Raw genomic sequence first — 25,900 nt, forward strand, 5'->3', positions numbered from 1 at the left:
TTTAACATTGAGCTCATTTTTTTGTACATTTGGAGTGCTGTCAATACAGAGAACAACGACAAAAATCGGTGTTGCCTACACCGTGTTATCCTCTTTTTAAAATTTGCACCCTGTTTACTTAAACGGGGCAAGTTTTATACCTGCTTTTAGCCTCTTAACATCCTTGATGTGTCATTACAAGTGCACTGGTCATGTGAGTGATTCCTTCGGTGTGAACGCGGGTCAATCTGACTGCAGTAGATGTGAAAGTTATGAATAAAAATGATGTTTATTCAGCCAGCGCTCATACCTGTATTTACATCCTGTTTTCGGTTGAAGTCCAGAGTAATCGATTATCGAGTTCGGGCGCGTGATCCTAGGTACTAAACCAATGCGCGTGAACTCGACAATCGATTACTCTGGACTTTGACCGAAAACAGGATGTAAATACAGGTATGTGCGCTGGCTGAATAAACATAATTTTTATTCATATCTTTCACATCTACTGCAGTCAGATTGACCCGCGTTCACACCGAAGGAATCACTCACATGACCTGTGCACTTGTAATGACACATCAAGGATGTTAAGAGGCTAAAAGCAGGTTTAAAACTTGCCCCGTTTGTCAACAGGGTGCAAATTTTAAAAAGAGGATAACACGGTGTAGGCAACACTGATTTTTGTCGTTGTTCTCTATATTGACAGCACTCCAAATGTACAAAAAAATTAGCTCAATGTTAAAATTGACCGGAGTTCTCCTTTAAGGCGTACATCAAAATGCTTGATGAAAGAACAGGGCGCTTCGGAAGAGTGAGTTTTCAATTTTGCCAAGCTTAATGAAGATGCATGCAATGTTTATTAGTTAGTGTTTATGGTAAGTTACACATACACAAATATTATTTTCCTTAGACTTTTCTCCTATGTTTGTCTTATATCTAAAAGGCTGGCAAAATGTCAGCTGATAGCTTCAGCAAAAGCTTTTCTGAGTGGGTTGCTGTGACATACGAGGTGGAGAAGTAATTCCTTTATTTCTCTGCAACAAAAGGTAAATAATTAAAAAAAATAATGTCCATAACATTATCATAATGTTTTGTAGAATTATCAAGCACATTTTTTATTAAAGATATCATTATCCATCATCCGGTTTATATTGGAATGAGTTGATGACTGACGAAGTTGCCCTGGGCGTCCAATAGTACCGCGGATGGGTTTACGTTGGAGTTAGTGGAAAGTTTTGTGCGTCTCATATTGACGCTAAAGGGTGGCATGTGCGTTGGTAGTAGACGCCAACGGACGTGACAAAAGCGTAAGTATATGACGCCCTGGGAATGAGAACGGGTTGACAAGTCGTACTAATTTTTTTTTTTTTTTACCATAAATTATTACATGGCAGAAAGAGTAATAGGCCTGGTAATATGCTGGTAAGCGATTCTGAATGCAGGATTTGATTTGCAAGGATGCGGAAAGGTTGATTCTGGTTTGGCTTAATTTGCACTTATTTTAGTTGGTGGAGCAGAGATGGGCAAAGTGACTGGCAATATATATGACAATAGTGTACATAAAAATATAGTTACTCAACATTAATATCATAATGTCACACACACTCGTTCTGAACAAATAAAATGTTGGTCATGCAGTTCTCAGCTGAATAAGTGTATCATTAGAGAGTAACTGACAGGAGATATACAAAGTTCAACTTTAAGAAACATTTTATTGATCATCATTGGTGACATTTTCACACAGTTATGGTTCACAGAACCAACAAAATATCAGTTTGGTTTTAATGTTTTGTTCCAGGACTTTAATGGTGGTGATGTAAAATGTGAAATGATATTAGCTTACTTTAATGAATAGATCAGAGGTCAAAATAATTGTTTTATCTACAGCGGGTCAGCGGGGCATTTACTGGGATGAACATGTGACATTCAATTAACCAAAAACAAGACAATCAAGGACAAATCAATTCAACAATTTAACACTTCCCGTACACCTGATAATCCCAGCAGAGTTTGCTGCCCAAAACATTCAGTTTAGAGACACATCACATATCATGCCATCTTCTGGATAAGAATATGTATGCACTGTTTAAAAAAAAAAAAAAATACTCAAGATGTTTCTCTAAAAATGCCTTTGGAGAAATAGTGACAATATATGGATGGCAGCTCGGATCATTTTGTGAATCTGAGAAATATTTGAGTTCATATTGAAATCTCTGACTTTTGATTACAGACTTTGGTATCTTGGCAAATCTGAGCACAGTTTGAGGCATTGTTCAGATCTTTTCTGAAACTAGAGGAGAAATGTAAAATTAGTGTGTATCTAAAGGGCATTTCTGTTTCTTACAAATATATCACAAATCATTAACTAGAACTACTTTCACTCTCCAGACTGATGAAGAGACCAATCATCCTGCTCTTGAGAAAAGATCAACCACACCGTCTGACACCTTCAAACTTAAAACATTCGTCGTACTGGACAAATAATCTGATTTAACTGCACACAGAATTAGAAGTTCATTTAGTACCAACTACACAGCTAAAACAATCAATACAATTAGTAAAATCAGGTAAATATTTAACATATGCTCATATTATGCTCATTCTGATCACATATGCAGTACTCGTCTACAACAGTAAAATAATGACCCTTAAATAAAATGTATAAATTAAAATCCTCACTCAACAGTCTGTGACCTTGATGATGTTGCACTTGTGAAAGATTTCAAGTAAAAGTCATGCAGAAAACACCAAAAAAATTTTTTCCTCGCATGCACTGGATGAAGTTTTTTGATCGTAAGAATAATGTTTCAATTACTACCATCTACAGGAAATGTCTTTACAGTTTTTAGACAATTGTAACCGTTAGTTTTCCAAAGATTTTAGGAAGACGTGACATATCTTAATACACTAACAGAGAATGTTTAGTGTATGTAAATGCTACACATTTCACTGAAAGCTGAAGCACAGACACGAACCATCACAGGTTGATACAGAAACAGAAAATGCACTTTCAATAACGTTTGAAACTAACCGTACACTTGCTGATAAATCAATCCAGACGTTTGAAGACAGAAGGATGTTGATAGGACATACAGGAGTCACATTCATCCAGCTGTTTCCTATAAACCCACCAGATTTATCAGCCTCAAAATACTGATTTAGCATGGAAATAAGCCTTGTGACAGTCCTAAACATTACAATACACAACTTCAAGGTGTCAAAAAGCTGTAGTTGTAAAGTAAATAACTTTTACTTACTTAAATGACGTACAGGACATCAAACAGAAACACGTTTCACATCATCCTTTTATCACAACTCCTAGTTAAACATTTTAAAAGGGGGTTAGCTCAACAATAAAAAATATTAAATTATTTCCATTATTTTTTATATAAAACAAAAAATTGCCCATGTCATTGCTCTACTTCACAAGAAACCATCTCCTCATACAAATGAGGTTCAAGTATGCATCAACATTAATATTTTAACTCTACAGATTAGTGAAATGTCTTATTTAGTGTAACAGACTACGAACATAAACACTAAACAAAACTAATGTTTATAATTAATGCTGCTTTCACGCTATGTTGGGTATAATTACCCAGTTTACAATGTAACAAATCTAGATCACTCTGAATGTGTTACATTGACACAAGCAAAAATAATACTGAATAAAAGTGACTTCACAACTTCACAAAAGTCCCTGTGCAGCAACTCGTATGAACACCAGCATTGGCACTAATGCTACTTCAATCTGTGCTCATCAGTATGAGACGTGAGATCTTACACTAGAGGAAATGGGCATCATCTCAATACAACGACTCTGAGGACGTGTTGGTTAATAGAAGTACCATCTGTTGTACATTAAACCTCAGATAAAGGGTGATGTATAGCAGTGAACATTTAAGTCAAAGTGCTTTTGTTTCAGCTCCTTTCATCAATAACACACACACACATCAGCTCAACTCTACACACCGCACTGATTCAGATGAATAGCAGCTAATAAAAAACGTACTATACAGTACACTAGTCAAATCCACAGCTCTGTTCCCTAAACCTAGTAAGCTGCTTTCGTGTCTACTCTTACTAGTAACCTTCAAATACAACATCCTAACAGTCATGGAACCTCATAAGTGACCGATTTGACTTTTGATTTATTATTTTTGAGCGCAGCATCATTTGTGGAGTACCTTTTGTATTAACAACACGTCTACTATGTCTTGATATTGTGTTTATTAGGGCTGGGTATTGACAGATTCCACGAATCGATTAAATTCCAATTCAGATTTGATTCAATTCTATATTGATTCGTTTATATATATATAAATACATTCCTTTTCTCAAAGAATTCAAATTCCATATTCAATTGCTGTTAATTTTGTAGATATAATGATGTAAGACAGTTATTAGATCAATTTTTAATTAGAGGCTACTGTAAGTTGCTCTGTGAATGGTAGAGTTCAAGACTCACACCTGAAAGTAAATTTGTTGTCAATCCCAAAAATTTACAGTGGCCCTGCTTACACCTGGTATAAAGATGCGTTTCAGTCGATCAGATGAAGTGGACGACGCTAAATACAGGTGTGAACGAGTCTAAAACGCTTTGAGCTTGTCCACTTTCCACCACTTCCAGAGGTAGTTGAAAACACATTCGTCCGGATTGCTTTTCGTAGTGTAAATGCTCATGTGGACGAATGTGTTCAAACAGCCACAAAAGACCAACTTCTCTCCACATACTGACCTGATGAGTAACATTATGGGAAACTCTCTAGCCAGACGGGATTTAAACTTTGTTGGCTGAAGAAGTTTGTTTTGAAGATGAAAAATGTACCAAGCACAATGTTCTCTCACCATTGCTGATTTATAACACACACTCACAGCGCTCGGCTGGTCTTGCGGTTCAGAGCAGAAACTAAAAATGTTTTTCTGTCGTCTCCGGTCGCGTTTATATGTTATTTGCGAGAGCTTATTTCATCCATTAGATCGAAAGATCTGAAAAAAACATACATTTCCCCGCCCATAGACCCTCCCCTCGAAGAAATCAGGACAGAAGTGGTTGAAAGTGGACAAAAGAGACGGATTAAAACACCAGGTGTAAACAGGAATGTGTAGCCCTCGTCTACTAGGTGTTAACAGGGTCAAAATGAAAACCAAGAGTGATAAAAATTTTTTTTTGATAATGTCAACCCAGCCCTGTCTATGAAGGCTGCTCACTAGGTTTGGGAACAGAGCTTGTATACCAGCACTACAAAGCCTTGGTACCAAACAACACTCGGACGTGTCTATAAAATCTAAAAGCTTTACATATTCTAGTCATGAAATCAAAAAAGACGAATGTGCAAGAAGCATGCTGACCAGAAGTGAAGAGATGATCTATTGTGCGGTAAAGAGGGTCTGCGGCAGCGAAAGAGTTTCACTTCAGTCCTCCTCCAACTGGAAACTCGATGAGCCGATGTAGTTCAGTCACAAAGAGAGAAAAGTCGCTGTACAGGAAGACTGGGTGGAGGACGCTCACAGAGACTGAACTGTCTGGTCTTACACTCAGATGTTCGAGAAAGGGATGGATGAGAACTTTGAGTCAGAAAAGGCAAAGGTCTTGTTCTTCTGGTTTATCTACAAGACATGTTAGCTTGTGCCTCATTTGGACTAAAGTCTGTGGTTTCTTTCCCTTTGTACATCATAAGGTGAATGAGGGGTTGTGTTTCCTGACTTCCTGTAGCAGGCGCTCTCGGTCCGACAGAGCTTTCTCCAGAGCCGACTGGACGTCAGTGAGTTTGGACTCCAGAGACTGTACCAACGGAGAAACACATACATATTACACCTATCCTGAACTAAATATTAAATAACAAATTATATCAATTATGATCAGTTGAAGCACAAAAACATTCCTTTGAAACAGACAAACATACTAAAAATAGACAATTTTAGAGAGAAGTTGAACTTGCAACAATACACCTTCATCCATGAATAATAATGCCAAGGTTGACGTTCGAGTCTTCTCGTTCTCGAAAGGAATCATAGCCAAGCACTGGAAAATTACAATCACTCTATCACTCTGAATTTTGATTTTGATTTTGATTCCTCCAAAAAAGAACTCAGTATTTGCCCTCAAAATTATGAAAGTCCATTTTTGCCAGATTAGTAAAAAAAAAAAAAAAATCATGCTTTGGTAAAAAGTCATAATTACAACATAAAAAGTCGAAATTGAGATACTAAGTCATAATTATGACAGTTGAAATATAATAAAAAACTAGAGATTCTGACAAAGTCAAAATGAAGTTGAAATTCACAAAATTAATTATGACGTCAAAATTGACAATTATCCAGGTCAATTATGACAGTTGATAGGAGTCAAAATTAAAAGATAGTATGGATTTGTCTTAGTATCCCAAAATTTTCAATTGAGTCACCTCAACTTTTAACGTTTTATCTCAATTTTGACTTCTTCATATTAATGATTTTTATATCACAATTGTGATTTTTTACTTACATGGCAGAAATGGGCTTCCGTACAAAACTCATTTGCACTGTTTATTTCAAATATTGTGCATCAAGATGCATTACGTTAGATTTGATGCCCTTGATTCTGCCATGTCCAGCCTTATGCATCTATATATGCCATATCTGAATTGAATATGAGCACAAATGAGATTTGAAAATTACAATGAATAGGCATATGTTCTAATATCTTAAACAGAACTCAAACAGGCCAAATACAGTAAATACAGTGTTACACTGCATATTACTCTCCTAATATACCATACCTTGTTGTTCTCCTCAGCTCTGAAGCAGGATTGGTCAGCTCTCTCTTGGTCCACTTCTGTCTCGATCCCTGATTGGCTCTGTGCAGCTGATGCGTGAGAGTGAAACAGAGGAGGCAAACGTTAGTTCAACAGGAACATCCTCAACATCTGAGCAGCTGCAGTAACCCGAACCCGAGGGACTCACGTCTCAAGCGGAGGATGCCATCATCCAAACGCTCCAGCGCAATGCCGTCCAGAGAGAAGAGCACAGGAACTGGTTGAGGAGCAGTCGGGAAGACACGAGGATTATCGTCCTGACAGAGTGAGAGAGAGAAAACAGAGAACATTTAATTAGTTGGCGTTTTGGTGTAAGTTGATATACTATGATGGAGCAAATACAAAAATTAAACTCAAGGTTATTAAAGTTTAAATATTGCAGTATTTATTATTTTAAGCGATTTATCCATTGACATCTTTTTATTTATTTATGTGCCTTCGTCATGTCTTACTGTCATGAGGGCGGGGCGACCTGTCACTCACACGAGATCCACCAATAGCAAACCACAACCATCCAATCAATTCCCCTTGAACAAAATCAAGCTTCGCCCTACAATTGTTCTTGTTCGAGAAGCCGTTTCACTTGGATATACGTCACAATAGGAAAGAAAAAACTATCGCAACTTCTGTTTCATGCTGACTAAATGAGGCAAGGGTCTGTGGTGATTCAAGATATTTTAAGGGATGAAGATTTTTTTTTTTCACAGGAAAAAACGTTTAAATATGTCATTTTGGTGATCAAAGATGAGTTTCAAGAGATAAAATTACAGGGGAATTTAAGAGATGCTGGACTCTAAAAAACAGAACAGAAAACATCATACAATGTCTTTCATTACCTTAGTCCTGTCTTATTATACTCCGATGCTGTAGCTTGTACAGTAAACAACTAAGCACATAACAGATAATCTATAAGGGAATCCCTAATCTTCCATTAGCTGGAGATGATGAGAGATGTGGCCATTATTTGACCCTCGTTCTCACCTTTAGTGTAATAGCAGTGTCCCGTAACCACAGTCTCATTGGCTGGGGGTCTGCGCTGAGCTCGTCCTCCAGGAAGGGTCCTAGTGTGTTTAAGGTAGAAGCCAGGAGCTCTGCTCTGCACCCTGTCAAGCACATCTCCATGAACCCCACGCTCTCGGAGAGAGGCGAGTGTCTGGCGGCACGCGGGCCCATCTCTAGCCTGAGGGCCGCTGCGGGGGGGCGGGAGAGAGAGCGGGGGCCCGGAGACAGAGGAGAGGAAGCAGCAGCTGTGGCGACAGAGAGAGAGTGAAGATGTTCTGAGAGGATGTTGTGGTAAATCTGGAATGAGTATCACACTGCATGTATATCTAAAAAAACATGATGTTCACAGCAGATTGAGAATCAGTTACCATAGAAATAAAGAGCGAGAGAGGCAATTATAATGGGTTGCTGCCAAGATAAATATATGGTACCCTGTGTGTTGTGAATAATTAGTGGTTTATACAGATTACTGGAATACAGACTTCATAACCAGGGAGTGAAAAGAGACGTACTACGAGTAGCATGTGTGTATCGCCTGATCTGTGCCTTAACAGTGTGCAATAGTGCGAGCAACACATTTGCGAATAGGAATCGCTTTTCTTAACTCTAATGGCAATTCATAACTATTTTTCTTTTTGGTGAATTAGTGGCTCTATTTAGTAAGAAATTTGAACTCATTCATATGTTTCCGTACGATCTGCTTACATTCCACTGACGATTAGATTTAGGTGTGGACCTTCATGCTTACTTTTTGCCGTAAAATAGTTACGTTTTCTCATGAGATCGGGTTGGATGGGCCTGTAAACGCTCCCACAGAAACTGAAAGCATCTTTTGTTTGTCCATTTCACATACAGTATATCGTAACTGCAATCGCATGTACTTTTGTCGACTTCTGAAAAGCTGAATTAGCACAAGCGCATTCAAACGCCGAGGGTCAATCGTGGCGCTAGTGAAAGTGATTACCAATGGAATCCTTGAAATGTTTGGGCGGGAGATAAATGCAAACTCAGAATTATCTTAAGTTAATGTAAAAAGGCGAGACAAAAAAAAAAAGATTGTCAAAAAGAGAGGACGTGTGTGTTATGCCTTGAAGTGTAAACACAGCCTAAATTACATCCTGACAATTCTTCTGCAATCACAATTCTGGACACATTTAGCATCCTAACCCTGCGTCAGTGTCGGTCCTGCCAGCAGGTCTGTGAGTTTGTGGTTGCCTTGTTGTTTAGGCACAAGCTCCTGGGCTTCAAGCGCCACCACGATATCTTCACCGCGCATCTCCGACAGGCACTCCATTCGACTCAGACACACAACTAACACAGACACCTGAAATAAAAGCAGAGCGTTCATCAAACATCAGTCACGCAACCAACTAAGAGTAAGGAAAGAAAAGACTATCGCAACTTCTGTTTTATGTCGACTTTAAACCAGCACAATTTAGTACAATATGCTTAAATATAGTGAAAATCCAGCTTTTAATGTTGTTTGTCTATGTGGTGTTTTAATATGCTTCAAGACAAACCATGTACTAATTCATAAGTCGACACCATTGCTGAGTATTTTCTCCTTAAAACTGCAGTGAACCAAAGACAGTCTCAAAAACGCGGTTTGAAATCGCTGGTGTTTCTGACGTCACAAACCACTTTGTAACCAATCAGATCAACGTGCCGGCGGGCTTTAGCACATCATTAACTATGAGCGCTCTGAAGCAGGGGAGTCTCAAGAGAAGCCAGGTTATCCCGGTATTTTTTTTCTGCTGATATGAAAAATCGGGTACATTTAGCAATATAGCGTGTGTGATGTACATTACGATGTTATGACGAACTATGTGCGTTTCTCCACTGACGTTCTGAGTCATTCAAAGCATTTCTAAGGATGCAGATTGTTAGAAGGCTGCTGTCTGACTGGTAAATATTAAATGAGTTATAAAAGTATAAATAAAACATAGTACCTTGCTGTTTTTCAGACTTTTAGACCACAAGAACTGCATTAAAGTGGACATCTTCCATGCAGTGGACAAGTGGCAGGTGTTTAGGCATCTAGATGTCATTACACTAGATACAACTCACCATATCTTGGGCAATGTCTTCAATGCTCTGGGACAGAGAGCTGCTGAGGTCTGCCGATGACCCACCTTCTGTTCCTGGAGCGGGACTCACACAGCTTCCCGAGAGGACACCTGTCCCATTAGGACGCAAAGACTCCACACCAGACTCTGAATCACAACAACACAAATATACATCAATTAAAGACACTGACAGATATAATTGTTATAGCTTTTAAAATACAAGTGCTTCAGTACCAGAGTCCATTAGGATGACATAGTTTTCACTGATGTCACTGTCAATGGATAAGCCATCGTCCGCTAGACTACCCTCTAAAATGGCACTGTCATAGGAATTCTGGGAAGGCGACTGTTTCATGGAGTGAAGCCGCAGGTTCCCCATGATGGAGGGACTGGAATCCTCTGGCCGTGAGCTTTGCTCCCTACAGAAGCCATGTCATGTTAAACATGTTAAAAGGTTAATTCATGGAAAAGTAGAACAATGCTGTCATGATTTACTCACCCTCATGTCGTTCCAAACCCATAAGACTTTCGTTTATTTTCGAAACACAAACAAATATTTTTTTTAGATTTATTTTTGCCGCTTTTGCCTTTATTGAGATGGGACAGTAAAGAGAAATGTCAGGAAGTGGAGTGTGAGGGAGAGAGGGGGGCGGGATCGGGAAAGTTCCATGAGCCGGGACTCGAACTCGGGTCGTCTGAAGTGCAACCGCGCTAGGCCTACATGTCGGAGTGCTGCTCACGAGGCTTTTGGCTTTGACAAACAAAGACATTTTAAAAGAAACCTGTGAGATTTCTGTCCCTCCACTGAAAGTCCACACAACCAAAACTACATAAAGTAAACAAGATGAATAGAGAGGTGGAATCTGCAAATAATTTAATTTAGTCTTTTATTTAAATATAACACTGAGCATCGCACACACTTAATATTAACTCAGTCGAACTTTCCTGATGCATGGAACAAACCTTATTGGTTCTTACGCTTCAATCAAGCACGTTTGAGCTGCTGTTGTCTTTATTTATATTTGATGTGTTCAAATTATGTGAGTTCATCACGTTTGGATAAAAGCCTAAATTAAACCTGTTCATCATAAAGCATTTCTTTAGAAAACTTAAATTACACTGCTTGATTCATTTGGATTACTTTTACAATGTCTTTATGAACTTTTTGAAGCATCAGAGTTTTGGTGAAATAGTTTCAACGGAAGACAGAAATCTCACAGGTTTCGTAAACTAAAAACAATAAAAATAGAAAACTTTTCGAAGATGACCGAAAGTCTTATGGATTTGTACCAATATGAGAGTGAGTAAAGATAATAGTGCTTTAATTTTTGGGTCAAATGACCATTTTAGACTGATAACATACTAACAAATGAGAACATTTACTGTAACAATGCCCAAACACTTTCAAATACAGACCAATGTGTCTTCCTTAAAATATAAGCATTCACTAGAACAGCCACAAACAGCATCAGCTCTTTTCAATTATGTACTGTGTGCACTGCATGTGAGCTCATCTAAAAGATGGACAGATGGCCAGAGAACATAAGATACATTGTTTCAAGCTTAACCACAAATTAAATGGCTCATATCAGATCAGATAATCTCAGATGGAATCAACCATGGCCAAGTGATAGAATAGATGGCATTTACAACTACTTTAATTAGCTATGGAAAGAGTTCATTAGCAGCTGAATGAGATAAAGTGTGAATTGTGTACAGGACTATTATCAGTATCAGCTGTAATTTTTCTGTATCTGTGCAATCCTAAGATCAAGACCTCAACAATGCAAATGGCTCAGAGGTCTTACTTGTTTTGAGTGAAGAGTTTGGTCATGCCAGATCCTCGGCTCAGGAGGCTGAAGGCATCTTTCGTGATGGACAGCGCCCCTTTGGTGAGATCCAGGGAGGCACTGAGTGCATCTTTGGTGACCCCTCTGGTGGCATTCAGGGCACTGGATAGCTCCCCCTCCAAGCTGAAAGTGGAGCTATGCCGGGACAGTACTGCAGGATTCACTGGAGAAAGCAGAGGAGACATGGCAGGAACAACGGCTTGAGCATCACCATCCTGCCCTGTTTGTCCATCGATTCCCTCTTCAATGGCTTCGTAAGCCTCCTCCACCGAACCCTCCTGCTCGGCATCATCTTCTTGTTCCTCGTTCCCTCGTGTCCCACTGTCCTCCAGCAGGCCAGGCTCACCAGCATGGTGCGATGGCGAGAGATCAGAGTCTGTCAAGCTGGGAGTGTCCGTTTCCACTGGGGAATGGGCTTCTTCTGGCTCGCACGTTGCAGGAGGAAGAAGTAGAGCAAGCTCTATCGCCTCCATCAGCACGGAGACACAAACCGAAGGAGGATCTGAAGGTTTATGTGTGGATTGTCCCAAACCCTGGAAGTCCTTGGTCAAATCTCCAGCAAGTCGGGCAAGGTAGTCCTTCATCCGCAAAAGGGCTACAAATTGGTAGTGGTTGAGCCACATTTTAACTGGAGTGATCGACTGGGCTAAGATATGGATGGAGGCCAAAGGATAGTTGACTAGATCCTTGGTCTGGTCGAATTTATCAGATATAATGTCATTTACATGCTGTGGTGAGTCAAGGAGAGGATGTTTGCTAGAACCGGTGGGGGATTTTGAATCGCCATCTATACTCGAACAATGAGAATCTTTTTTGAAGGCAGAAGGGCGGCACAACCACAAAGACATGGCAAAGGGCTCCACAAAGGGAAGGGTTTTCCCTCTGAGCCCTCGACGAGCCCCATCAAAGCCTAGAGTCACTCGGGACAGACTGACAGACCAGACGTCCTGCGAGCGAGAGGGACGTTTGTGCTCTAACGACAGGGACTTGTCTTCCAGAAAGCGTTGAAGGAATGCTGATGGCAGGGGATGTAGGAGGCTCTGATCCCGAGGGAATGATTGGCAAGCCGTGGGATGGAAGAAAGGACAGGCGGAGAAGCTGTCGTAGGTGCTGTTGAGGTCCGAACGGGAACCGTGAGGAGAGTGACGCGTGTTGCTGAGGACGATTTGAGGAAGACTGATGCTCAATGACTGAGGGCGGTCTGGGTGATCCATAATGGAGGATTCCAGAGGAATGACCAGCTGAAGAAAACAAAATAAGTTTCAGCCAAAACACTTGCAAAATGTTATTAAAAGCACAAAGAGAGTAAGGGTGGGTTGCACCGAAAATGATTGAATTAAGTTTAATGCTAAATCAAGGATTTGTTGATCTGGGTTTTATTTAAATCGAGTTGTGTTGCACCACTTAATTTAAAACACAGATTAACAAATCAAGGATTACAATTCTAACCTGTGATTAAAATTTATGATTAATTTTCTCCACCATGATGGATTCGCCATTGTAATTAAACAGCAACAATGTTAATATTCCATTTCCTTTTTTTTGATCACCAGAAACTCTCTCTCTCTGACATTAGTAGCTCTTGCCTATGAAGGAAATAAACTTGTCAACTGTCTTTATAAACTGCTATGTAGAAAGACTGTTAAAATAAAGGTCTGATCAAGCAACATAGGAAGAGAGTGAACCGACTCCAGGCTACGGAGATGTGCTTCCCCTTTAAAAACACATTTAAACAGATTTCCTTGAAATAGTTTCAAGTTATGTCTCACCGCACAACATACACATCCCATACATGAGGAAAAATGTATTCTCGGTCAGAACCACCTATCGTGCAGGCGTGAATTAGCAGAACGCAATCAATCGTTTCACCTTCATTGTGAAAGTGCCGTTCGTCGGCGATTCACACTGAGGCGATTCACAACCTCAGTGTGAAAGGGCATCTAGATTTAAGCTTAATACCTTATTGGTGCAACCCACTCTTAGATTGGGATTTAAAGTCCCCCTGTAGTCAACAATTACACCCCTAAAACTCATCTTTGATAATCACTGCATATTTAAAAAAAAGAAATTCCTGTGAAAATAATTTCATGCCTTAAAATAGCTTGAATGTAACTCTACACCCTTGCTTCATTAAGTATGCGCAGGACTATGCTAATTGGTCCCTACCTCCACTCACTCACACCATTTCGGACTACCTGACCCACTCTGTCAACTGTAGTAAACGCTGCACAATGGCAAGTGGAAATATCGGTTTAATTCAGCCATATTGTGTTCGAACCAAAAACTGATTCAGAAGAAGAAGAGTGAGATACACAGGCAGGCCTGGTTCTACGGGGGTGCGAGAAGGTGCTAAGCACCCTCAAACGAAAGCAAGAGCACCCTCAGTTGATACTATACTAATATAATATTGACTAAACGGATTTGGTAAACGCTCCAGTGTGTATTTGTGTTTGCGCTCTGGAGAATGTCAAATGTTTTCATTTACAACATGTTTTTGCAGCGTTGAGAAATGTAGCCAATCACAAACATGTTTGTTGATCTCTTGAATGCAGGAGCCAATCAGGTGTTTAAGCTCTATAGAACCTATATAACCCCGTCCCTTTTCAGCGCTGCGCTTGTAGTGTTCGGTCTAGCTTTTTATTTCCACAGCATGAAGGTAAGATCTTATGGATTTATGAATGAATCACTCGTTTTAAAATCTTTCAGGTCTACTGACATTTTTGTTATGACATCCACTTCAAACATTACAATGCCCATGATACATTTCATTTCCTCTACAATAAGTAAATCTCCTTCACTAGCTAATTACTCTTCGACAGCGATGCCATAGAAAAATACAGAGCTAACGCAAAAAACGGAAGTTCAAACACAAAATTCGAAAGATGGCTGCACGCATAAGGTCTATATAATTGGAGGGGATCAGAACTATAAACCATTCAGGTGTAAATGACACCAGATGATCAAATGTCTAGCACCAAAAGCTTTTTTTACAAGATCCATACTGATCCATACATGACATTCCTTTTAAAGCCTGTTAGATCTCATGGTTTACCTTCAGCTGTGTTGCATCCAGGCGGATATCGATGTGTTCGTCTGTCTTGCTGCTGTCCTGGAGGTGGTAAAAGGCTTTGACCTGATCTAGGGTCCTGTGTAGACCCCGTGAAAACAGAGTCATCCACAAGATGCTCGGAGCATCCAGACACAGCTGCAGACCATTCAGCTGGGCATAAAGATTAGAGCAGGGCACTAAAGAGAGAATGGGACAATGGGTGGAACATAAAAATGGTAACTCTTTCCAAGCAGGACAGATCAAACTTCATACTGGGGTCCCACAAGGATGTGAGTTTGTAAATATAAATGACATGCATTAACAATAGTAATCAATGAATGTGAAAAACCCTACCTAAGACACCAGGAAGTCCAGGCTTATCAGGGAAGTAGTATTCAGTGAACTGAAGGTGTATTGCAGGAGTGTTTTCCGGTAGATGAAGGGATTTGCGGTTGCAGGAGAGGAGGGACTGCGTTCTCTTGCTGTGACGGCCCCCGGTGGACACCTAAAGAAACAGATGGGCTTTAATAACAAACATTCACATTCTTTGGACTTCAGCTTCCTGCCTTTCCCTCATAATCTTTCCTTGTGCAATTTCATTGGCTGTTGTGCTCACCAAGAATGCATTTATTTGACCAAAATGTGAAATATTATTTAAAATAAAATTTAAAATAACTCTTTTCTATTTGAAATTTTCAGCATCATTACTCTAGTTTTCAGTGTCACATGATCCTTCAGAAATCATTCTGATATGATGATTTGATGCTCAAGAAACATTTCTTATTCCTATCAATGTTAAAAACGGTTGAGCTGCTTCATGGAAATTCTGAAATATATATTTTTCAGGATTCTTTTTGATGAATGGAAATTTCAAAATAACAGCATTTATTTATAGATTTTTTTTTTTTTTAAGTCTTCACTGTCACTTTTGATCACTTGAATGTGTCCTTGCTGAATTAAAGTATGAATATTTCAAACTGGAAAAAAAAAAAAAGATTCTTAAATACCTCAAACCTTTGACCGATAGTGTAACTCAGGTTTGTTTGTGCCAGAAAATTTAGCAATGGCAATTTCAGTTTCAAAAGCGAGCTGTTGAATAACTTATATAATTAGTGAGCGCTAAATGCATGCATGTAATGTAACATTTATCTAGTGCTGTTATATTCCCACATTTTATCTGTTTATTCACTCTTGATAACTCAATTTTGAGTTATAGCTTTAACAGTAAACACTTCTGTCTCTATTGAGCTACTGAGACAACCGTGTCTGTGAACACAAGAAAACATGCATTATATCATAACTGACAGCACTGATGACATGTAAAAGCCCTAAGGATGCATCATGTTAAAAATTAAAGTCTCACATTGTCTTGTCGAGGCTATTGTTCTCTACTCTCATTTAACAAATACCAATCTCAATGAAAATGATCAAATAACTTTTTTGTACTTGAACTCAATTTGATATGAGCGTAGTTAACCAAAGCATAACATAGGCAACATATCACAGGCTGCTTTCTCCTTGTGATGAAAAAGGGATGACATAAGCAGGTTTCTTTGGCAAGACTAGACTAATTTAGATGAAACTGACTTGTGTGTCACATAAAAAGCATGAGTAAACAAGCTTGTGGTAAGGAAAAGCAATAACAAAATGCATACTTCCTCTTTTAGCTGTCTCAGTGTAAGTCTAGGCTATGCATAATAGAACAAAAGTACCCATAATTACAGGCTTTTATGATAAACGGTTTGCTGTAATATGCTTAGACATCTACAGTGTTGTTCAAGTCACACATTATCCACATCTGAGATTCAAAATCTAATTTAAACCTGGAAATTAAATTTTATATTTGTAAATATAACTTTAAAGTGCCCCTAATATGCTTTTTCAAATATTACCTTTCATGTAGTGTGTAATGTAGCTGTTTGAGAATGTAAAAGGTCTTCAAAGATTTAAACAAAGTCCACAACAAATAAAGTTATGGTCTCCTAAAAGAAAGAATCGATTCTGAACTGCTGAAACGAGTCATCAGTAATTCCAGTCTTGCTTCCTGCTAAAACCTACGTAGGGTTGTAAGCAGTGCCGGCCCGAGCCTTTTGGGGGCCCTAAGCAGAATTTGATTTGGGGGCCCCCTCCCACCACACGGAGTCACCTGTGCTTGACGATTATTGACACAATGTCACTCTATAATGTTACATTATAAATTAATACAATGAGGTTATGTATTAATACAAAATAAATATTTAATAAAAAATAGATACTTAAAAATGTTTTAACTTTTTCTTTACTCTTTTACTAACTCTTTGAAACTTCTGAGAACAAATTGTCACAAAACATATTAAAAAACTTATATTGCAAAATATCCTCAAACGTTTTGCAACACTGCAGTTTGAATGATGTCTTGTATGAACATGACGGAGTATGTTTTTTCCACTGTTCGATCGCGCCCGTGCCACACACACACACACAACATATTCAAGCATTGCAATCTTGACATCGCAGCCTGTTCGTTATAGCCGTAATAAAATATAATAATAAAATAGTCAACCTAACATATAAAAATTACACTGCTCTGTTTAAATAAGCCTACAATTCTTATTCAGCACTGCGTAACGGCCTTAGCAACGCTCAACTGTGATGTTTCCAAGCACATTTTTGCGCATGTGAAGAGAGTGATTTTGTTTTCCCTCGATATTGGATTTCAAGCACATTTTTGCGCATGTGAAGAGAATGATTTTTTTCCCTCGATATTGGAACGTGGGTGAAGTACAAAGAAGCCTATAATAAAGAATATTTTACCATCCAAATCCATTGCGAATGTTGAAACATTTTGATTCTAATGAGAGAGATACGTGAGCCCAACGCCGCTTTCACTTTCGCTTTAAATTATTTCGTTTTGGCTTGTTTTTAGTTATTTTTTTATTCTTGTTCTGTTCTGAATATCATTAAATTTAAAGGATAAATCATTGATCAAATCAAATTTTTGTGACATGGCTTAACATTACCGTGACTTTGCGCACGAATTGTCTATGCACGCGAGGTTATGCGCATGACTCAAACACTGGCAGACACAGCAGCAGTTGTAGGCAGGTATATTGATCATGAAATCAGAATTTTCTTGTCTTGAATTATTAATCCATTCATTCATTTATGTCACTTGTTTAATTTAATTAATATGTAAAAAAAAAAAAAAAAAAAAAAAAAAAAAAAAAACTCGCTTGGGGGCCCCCTGGTGGCGAGGGGGCCCCAAGCAGCCGCTTAGTTCGCTTATGCCTCGGGCCGGCCCTGGTTGTAAGACATTTGCATAAAGCCAGCCTATGGTCTTCATTGACTGTCCGCAAACAACGTCTATTTTTACCATGTCAAATCCACTTTGATGCACTTTAAAGGATGAGGACTCAGGCTGGAATAGATATGGTAAAACCGATGCCATCATTACTGTTCGTATCATTGTGTATAAAGTGCTGCGGAAGAGCACGCCAAATTCAGATATGGTAATGAGCGTTTGGTTTCCAACACATGCTGTAAGCGGGAGACCAATCACAACAGACTGGGCCATCTGACCAATCAGAGCAGAGTAGACCAATCACAACAGACTGAGCCATCTGACCAATCAGAGCAGAGTAGACCAATCACAACAGACTGAGCCATCTGACCAATCAGAGCAGAGTAGGCCAGTCACAACAGACTGGGCCATCTGACCAATCAGAGCAGAGTAGACCAATCACAACAGACTGGGCCATCTGACCAATCAGAGCAGAGTAGACCAATCACAACAGACTGGGCCATCTGACCAATCAGAACAGAGTAGGTTTTCGGAAAGGAGGGGTTTAGAGAGTCTGAATTCTTTATCAAATCGTTTCAGACATTGTGAGAAAAGAGGTGATGCTGCAATGAGAAAATGGACTTGATCAAAAGGAGAAATTTTATGAGAAAATTGACTTTTGATCTGCATTGTATATAAGCATATAAAGGCTGTCACTGTCAAGCGTGTGTCTCACACTAACTTTTGTTATGTTTGTGCAGAGACGTCTCAAACCTGATGGATGTCCAGATCATCCACGCGGATCACCATACAGCTGGAGCGAAGTTTCTTCAGTGTGGTTCCCGAGGACGGGGCGGCTGCTGATGTCCGGCGCGGGGTCTGAGTCCGTTCAGGACTGAAATTAGACAGTGATTCCCCGTCTGCTAAAAACAAAACAGGACCAATTCAAATTCAATTCATGAAATTAACAAGAGAACTTCTCAAAATCAAAACCAGACACGTTCATGACAAATACATAATTTTTTTTGAGGAACCGGTGCATCACTTCAAATATTTTTTAGCGTTTAGACTACAAAATTATAAGAACTGTGCCTCTTGTTTTTTTTCAATAAAGTGGACTGATGAATCATGCACAACAACACCAACATTCATTGATGATTTGGGATGGATAGACAGTCAGAGAAAGTTTACCCTTGACTTTTTTGGCTGGAGAGTCTTTAGCAGACACATTTGGTTCTGTGTGAGGCCCAGGGATGCCCAGATCCTCCACGCTCCTCTGAAACTCCTGCAGTAGTTTGGCGGCCCACTGAGCACGAGACTCCATCGCCCCGCAGTGACGCTCCCAGTGCCGGCAGCCTTCACCTGTCCCGCACACAGCACATGTCACTGAACAGCTGGCTTCACTCAACTACACATCTGCCAGTTACCCTGCAGTCAACCATTCACACAATACATCGATCGCTGCGTCGTTACAATAAGGGGAAAAAACAAGACTTCAAAAACAGTGACAACCTAAACAAAAAGCTCAGAGCAACATTACCGTTCAAAAGTTTGGGGCCAATACGTTTTTTGTTTTTTTTTAAAATAGAAATGAATACTTGTATTCAACAAGGATGCATTAAATTGATCAAAAGTGACAGTAAAGACATTTAGAATGTTAACAAAAAATTATATTTCAAATGAATGTTGTTAAAAAAAAAAGTTTTTGCCAATCATTAAAGGGGGGGGTACAATGGTGTTTCATGTATTCAGAGTTGTTTACAGTGTTAAAGAGATGGATTCTCATGCTTAACATGGCCAAAGTTTTTAAAAAATATTTTGGACGAATAACGGAGAATTTCTGTGCCGAAAATCTTACTTCCGGGTTGGTACAAGTTTCGGCTGGGTTTTTTTCGACCGTGGATCTAATGACGTAGACCAGAGTAGAGCTGAAGATCTTTGCCCGAACCCGACGGGACCCGACGGGTTTGGTCGGGTTCGGTCTTAATTTCTATTATTTTACACGGGCTCGGGCCGGGCTCGGGCTCGCGCTTTGGGTTGCGTGGTAAATGAGCGGTCAGGTGATGTGTTTAGATTAGCGTGAAAATGGATCTTGAGGAGGTGAAATGGAGGCTGGTCTCTGAAGGACTTATTTTATTTCTTTGTTACAACTTCCAAGTGGCCTCTAGCTCCGTTAGTCATGAATAAATGATGTTAAAAAATGTATAAATTACTCTTTTTTTTACGAAAGACAAAGGTGCTGCTGTGTGCGTGCGGCGCAGTCTCTTTTTTTCTTTCTCTCCCTTTTCCGCCGAGTGGTGCGTGTGCCGGCTCGCGGTGTGAAGCGCGTGTCCGCGCTTTTCTCCGACACTCTTATCACTGCTGATAGACGGCCTTTTGGACAGTCGGGCTGTAAACGGGTTCGGGCTTTTAAAAAGCTGTCAATCAAAATGTACTTGTCGGGCTCGGGCAAAACTCTGTCGGGCTCGAGCCTTTTCGGGCCGAACTTTTAAGGCCCGATTACAGCTCTAGACCAGAGTGGAACTCCTTATATGAGCATTTCTCCCGGAAAAGCTCGCCCGCGCACACGTCGACCAGAGGAGAGCGAGACCGCGCACATCAACGCGCTTCAACAGGAAATCATCGGCAGCGCTGCATAGTGTCTCCAAAGTGTGTTTTTGGATGTGAGGGAAAGCTTACCATGTTCAGCTTCCCAAAGAACCCAGCGTTAGGAACAGTGGATGCAACGATGAATGTTTTATAAACAAAGCCCAGATCGACGGATTCTCTCTATGACTCTGGCTTCGCCCACACGGCCCGCCTCCAGACGCTCGTTTTTTTCCGGAAAGACTCGGTACAGCTTATCTTTCTTTTATAAATATAATAAAACTAAAGACTTTTTGGAGATATGAAGGATGCAATACTACTCTATAGGTACTCAAGATTAACAGGAGATTGAGTGAAAATGAGCATTTCACCCCCCCTTTAATATTTGGGTCTTTAGTGACCCGGATCTAGTATATTTAACATGGATGACTCTCTAACTGCTGCAATAGTATAAAACTCTCCTGATATTAGAGTAACAATTACTAAAGAATAGACCTTGAAAGTGTTTAATTTGAGCGGATGCTTTTTACTGTCATCACTAGCTGCGTTTCCATCCAAACGTGAAGTGAATCAAAGGTCGCAGAAAAAAAAAAGTTTGAGCAGGTGATGGTGCTATTTATTGGTAAACTACTAACCCACTGTAAATAAAACACCATCAGCGGAAACAGCCAATCAGTAAAGTGGGTGACTGCTGCTTATCCGGCAAATGCGTTTCCATCTCCCATTATTCGCATTAAACTCTTTTTTTCACAAGTCAAAAACCACCTCAACGACGTAAAATCTTTTTTGCAAATTATTATTATTTATTTATTTTCGGAAAATTTGGCGTTTCCATCTCTCATTTCTGATGCGATACTTCAACATGTGCAATGCATAAAAACAGGGTGATGGAAACATTGCTAGTGTCAACATCAGAGTTCATTTCCTTTGTATATTCAGTATCCGACTCATTTTCGCGATGTCAACCATATTCTCAAAACTATCATTTTCCAAGTCTTCATAATCAATATTTTGATCGATGACAGCTTCTTCACCAGACCCACCATCAAGTGACAGTGACACTAATATTTGATTGCGTTCAGTACTTGCTCTGCAGTAAATCACTGAGCCAGTTCATTTAGTTTCGCTGATGATTCTTCCTATTCTTTTGTTTTTAATGATGAGTAAAAGATCAGGTTATCATTGTGTATCAGACATTGGCACCTTGTAGGAATGAAGATGAATTGCACTTATTCAGTCATCAGAAATTCAATTATTGTTGTGCAGAAAAAAATATACTTGCACTGTTACACACCTCGGGTCACTATTCACAAAAAATGTATTGGAAAACACATTTCTTTTTAAAAAACAACAACTCTTTGTTACATTGTTTATTATGAATTGATTGAGGAGGAATCAATCTAAGAAGGTTGATGTCTAATTTTAAATGAATGAGGAGGAGGGAAGTCAAATGTAAAATCATAATAAATGATAATAAAAATTATTTTTTCATCATCAAATCACCATATTAGAATGCTTTCTGAAGGGTCATGTGACACTAAAGACTGGCGTAATGATGCTGAAAAATCAGCTTTGATCACAGGACTAAATTACATTTTAAAATACATTCAAATAGAAAAATATATATTTACAACTGAAAACAGTTATTTTAAAGTGTAAAAATATTCTTGAATATTACTGTTTTTACTGTATTTTTGATCAAATAAATGCAGCATTGGTGAGCAGAATGGACTTTTGAATGGTAGTGTACATAGTCAAGTGAATTTATATGGCGTGACCTCAAAGCCAGAGACAGAAAAGTACAAGTTAAAACCTCAGAACCACAAGGCAACAGAGGGTGTATGATATGAATCCCGTCTGTCACCTGGTCTGTGGAAAGGGTAGTAATCCCAGCCCAGCTTCCGGAGGGTCAGCTGCATCGCACCCTGTGTTCCTGGAGGCGGAGCTTCATCTGTGTGTACAGGATAAATCACATGGGTATGTCAGTGTTATGATGATATATGTAGCCAACAAGATAAGTTTAGTTCCCTTCAAAACTTTCAATTTTGTCATTATTTAATCTCCATGTGGTTCCAAACCTGTACGACTTTCTTTTTGCCATTAAACAAAAAAAGACTATTTATTTGAATGTACAAACTACTTTTTTTCATGCAGTTATTTTTTCACGCTATGAAAATAGAGCACTTCTGACATGCCAGCAAATTTAAAAGCACTTATTAAGTGATGGTCATGTTCCCTATATTCACTCTAAAGCCAAGCTTCTAAGCTTTAAAACTACACCTATTTTGTGCTGGTTAAGCAAGTGGTTGTTAAGTAACATGATAACTTATTAGCACCCCCCACTTCAGATTTAAAGTCTCCCTGTGGTGTAAATCAAGTTTTTAATGTTGTTTATATGTCTATGTAGTGTTTTTAATATGCTTTAACACAAACCATGTACTAATTCATAAGTCGACACCATTGCTGAGTATTTTCTCCTTAAAACTGCAGTGAACCAAAGACAGTCTCAAAAACACGGTTTGAAATCGCTGGTGCTTCTGACGTCACAAACTACCTTGTAACCAATCAGATCAACGTGAGCTGGTGTGAGTGAGTGGAGGCAGGGATCATTTGCATATTCATAGAACCGTGTATACTAAATGAGGCAAGGGTGTGGAGTTACATTCAAGCTATTTTTAAGGCATGACAGACGTTTTTTCAAGGAAAAAACTTTTAAATATATACTTTTGGTGATCAAAGATTCGTTTTAAGGAATAAAATTGGTTAATTAAGGTTAACAATTAATTGATTGTTAATTTAAACCAATCTATTATGTAAATCTATGTAAACTGACATCCCTATTTAAAAGGGAAGGGTCAACAATATAATTATAGATTAATAATTAGTAATTAATAACAGATGTGTTTACATGCAGGTATTTTTAAATATAAAGACAATGTTAAACATGTATGTACACAAAAAGTGCATTGTATCAAATTATTAACTTAAATGTTAGTGTATAGTAGTTAAAAACACAATATAAAGTGGGTCCTAGTGAATTAATTACAAAATTAAATTTTCAATTAACTATTCCTTTCAAGTAACTGGGTAGAAATATAATTAAATGGTAACCGTGATCTGAATTCATTACCAGAATCTGAACAGCTGTCGCTGCAGATGTGCAGGTCGAGACGGGAGATGAAAGTGTGGTAGGATGATTCTCTAACATCATGGAGGTCGAAATACTGGGCCAGTGTGTCCGGAGTCCCGACCGCTTCGGGTGGAGGAGGTTCAGTCCACAGAGGGTGGATCCCAGGAGAGGGAGGCGCAGTCTGGTGCACAAACACACAAAGACATAAACACACACTCCGGCACTGTCTGAGTCATTCACAGGGAGTGGCTGACGCAGGATGGGCTACACTAGGGATTGAATATCTTATAGACGGCTTTACACAACATTTACTTTGTTGAGCTGTTTTGTAATGACAATTGTGTCCAAAAGCCTCACTACAACCTTTACCCCAAAACCTGAGGCAGTGCAGTATAGGGCAAAGGGTTTCCTTTTCTTTTTGATCTTAAAATCTGATGTGCCGATAAGAGTATCTCATTAACCATTAAAGAGGCTCTTGCACCGGAGGAACCTTTTCATAGTTCCTAGAACTATAGGCGGAAGTTCCCGGATTTTGGTGTGTTCGCACCGCAGGAACTAGGAATGATTTTAGTTCCAGGAACTCCTATTGGAGGAACTGATTTAGCTCCAACTTCAGAGTCGGTCTAAACCAGCACTATAGGAACTACCAGTGACGTTAGTGACGCGGATTGGCCGAACGCACGCGAAACACTGGCACCCGCCATTTAAAAAAAAGCAGTGTAAACAGTTTATAGCCTATATATTTACTCCAGAAACTAACTCTACGAACATGGAAAACAGTGATAGATGGGCCTCTTAACCTTTACGCTGAGGAGAAAATCCAACGCAACTTTCAGGGGACCAAGCCAAACATGATTATGATTATGTATTTCTGCTCAGCTAGCAACACTGGACATCAACCACACGGCATACGCTGATAACTTTTCACTACTGTCTACTTTCTATGTCTAACAGTTCTATCTAATTAAGTATTAGACAGGACTGTTAGACAGATCGGAAACTAATGAACACAGAGAATGCGAGCGCTGTTTGCTCAGGCGTTCTCAGAGCCGTCAAAATAAAAGTCACAACAACAAGCGCGGCTCACGCCACTTCAGAGTTCCTACTAGCGGTGCGAATGCAACATGGAAAACGTTCCTAAGGGATCCATTAGTTCTCGGGAAACCATCCTGGTGGCCAGTTCCTAGAACTGAGTTCCTAGAACTACTCGGTGCGAAAGTATGAAGGTAAAACAGTAGCAAAACTCGAGAGCATGTAAATGTGAATTTGAGAACTTGTACAATAAATATTCGTACTTGTACATGAACATTTACACTCACAGCTCCAATGTGAAAACCTGTAAAATAAAAAACTGAAGTTGAATGTTGAAATTTGCACTCGCAGACAATAGTCACAAACCTGTATTCTGAATCTGAAGCTGCAGACAAGTAGACACAAATGTGTAAAATGCCATTCACAGAAATACAACGACAGACACAAACTTGTAATATATATTTTGCGTTTAATCTTACATTCACATTCGCAGTACTACCTCAGTTAGGCACTTGCAGCTTCTCAAATCTGTCACTGCAATTTCAAATTTCGCGCCTTGACTTTTGCTACTCTTTTCGCGATATATCAGGTGCAAAACTAACTTGTGCACTTGAAACTCAGAGGCGGTGAGAGGGAAAGGGGGGCGGGAGGAGGGGGGGTCAAAGGAGCCGTTTTATTGGTTGGCACCTAGCCAATGAAATGGGAGTTCGATGATGTCACGAAACCCGCGTGCACTGAAACACTAACATGGCTTAATGCATTAGACTGATATTAAAATAAATAAACGAAATTATCAAACTCAGTAGACACAATGCTAATGCATACTACAGAAAAGCAGATGAGCACAGAATATGACGTAAAACATATGACGTATGCCATATATATATATGCCCTATATATATATATGGTATACCATAGACTGTAAAAGACACACACACACACACACACGTACGTATATATATATATAATTTATTTATGTTTTGTTTGTTTTTGTGTGTCCAACAGTTAGGCTAGGGTGAATATTTAAAACATTTACATTTTTCCAAAGCGAAATGCTTTATGGTGTTTCCTGTTTGGTCTTTTAATACCACTGTCTCAATTAAACGCGTTGCGTTCATATTCTGTAAAACTATTCCAGTAAAACTAATGATAT

At 39.2% G+C, this 25,900-nt stretch overlaps 1 protein-coding gene across 3 annotated transcripts in view; it reads right to left on the reverse strand.

Annotated features, from left to right (window-relative positions):
* Positions 1 to 1,676: 1,676 nt before the first annotated feature.
* bltp3a (bridge-like lipid transfer protein family member 3A) overlaps positions 1,677 to 25,900 on the reverse strand; it is a 52,802-nt gene continuing 28,578 nt past the window's right edge. The window contains exons 8-21 of one of the 3 annotated variants that reach the window (XM_079848550.1): positions 23,716 to 23,896; positions 22,450 to 22,536; positions 19,191 to 19,361; positions 18,774 to 18,919; positions 15,095 to 15,245; positions 14,744 to 14,937; positions 11,650 to 12,932; positions 10,076 to 10,260; positions 9,843 to 9,988; positions 8,943 to 9,099; positions 7,755 to 8,020; positions 6,922 to 7,030; positions 6,738 to 6,823; positions 1,677 to 5,761 (exon numbers count right to left, since the gene is read on the reverse strand). In XM_079848550.1, coding sequence (XP_079704676.1) covers positions 5,651 to 5,761; positions 6,738 to 6,823; positions 6,922 to 7,030; positions 7,755 to 8,020; positions 8,943 to 9,099; positions 9,843 to 9,988; positions 10,076 to 10,260; positions 11,650 to 12,932; positions 14,744 to 14,937; positions 15,095 to 15,245; positions 18,774 to 18,919; positions 19,191 to 19,361; positions 22,450 to 22,536; positions 23,716 to 23,896 — 3,273 coding nt within the window. In that variant the 3' untranslated portion in view covers positions 1,677 to 5,650. Of the gene's footprint in view, positions 5,762 to 6,737; positions 6,824 to 6,921; positions 7,031 to 7,754; positions 8,021 to 8,942; positions 9,100 to 9,842; positions 9,989 to 10,075; positions 10,261 to 11,649; positions 12,933 to 14,743; positions 14,938 to 15,094; positions 15,246 to 18,773; positions 18,923 to 19,190; positions 19,362 to 22,449; positions 22,537 to 23,715; positions 23,897 to 25,900 lie in introns of all 3 variants that reach the window. The other 2 variants (XM_079848549.1, XR_013818957.1) reach the window with 2 other exon arrangements.

This window comes from Squalius cephalus, assembly GCF_949319135.1.
Source record: "Squalius cephalus genome assembly, chromosome: 18".
Taxonomy (NCBI): Eukaryota; Metazoa; Chordata; class Actinopteri; order Cypriniformes; family Leuciscidae; genus Squalius; species Squalius cephalus.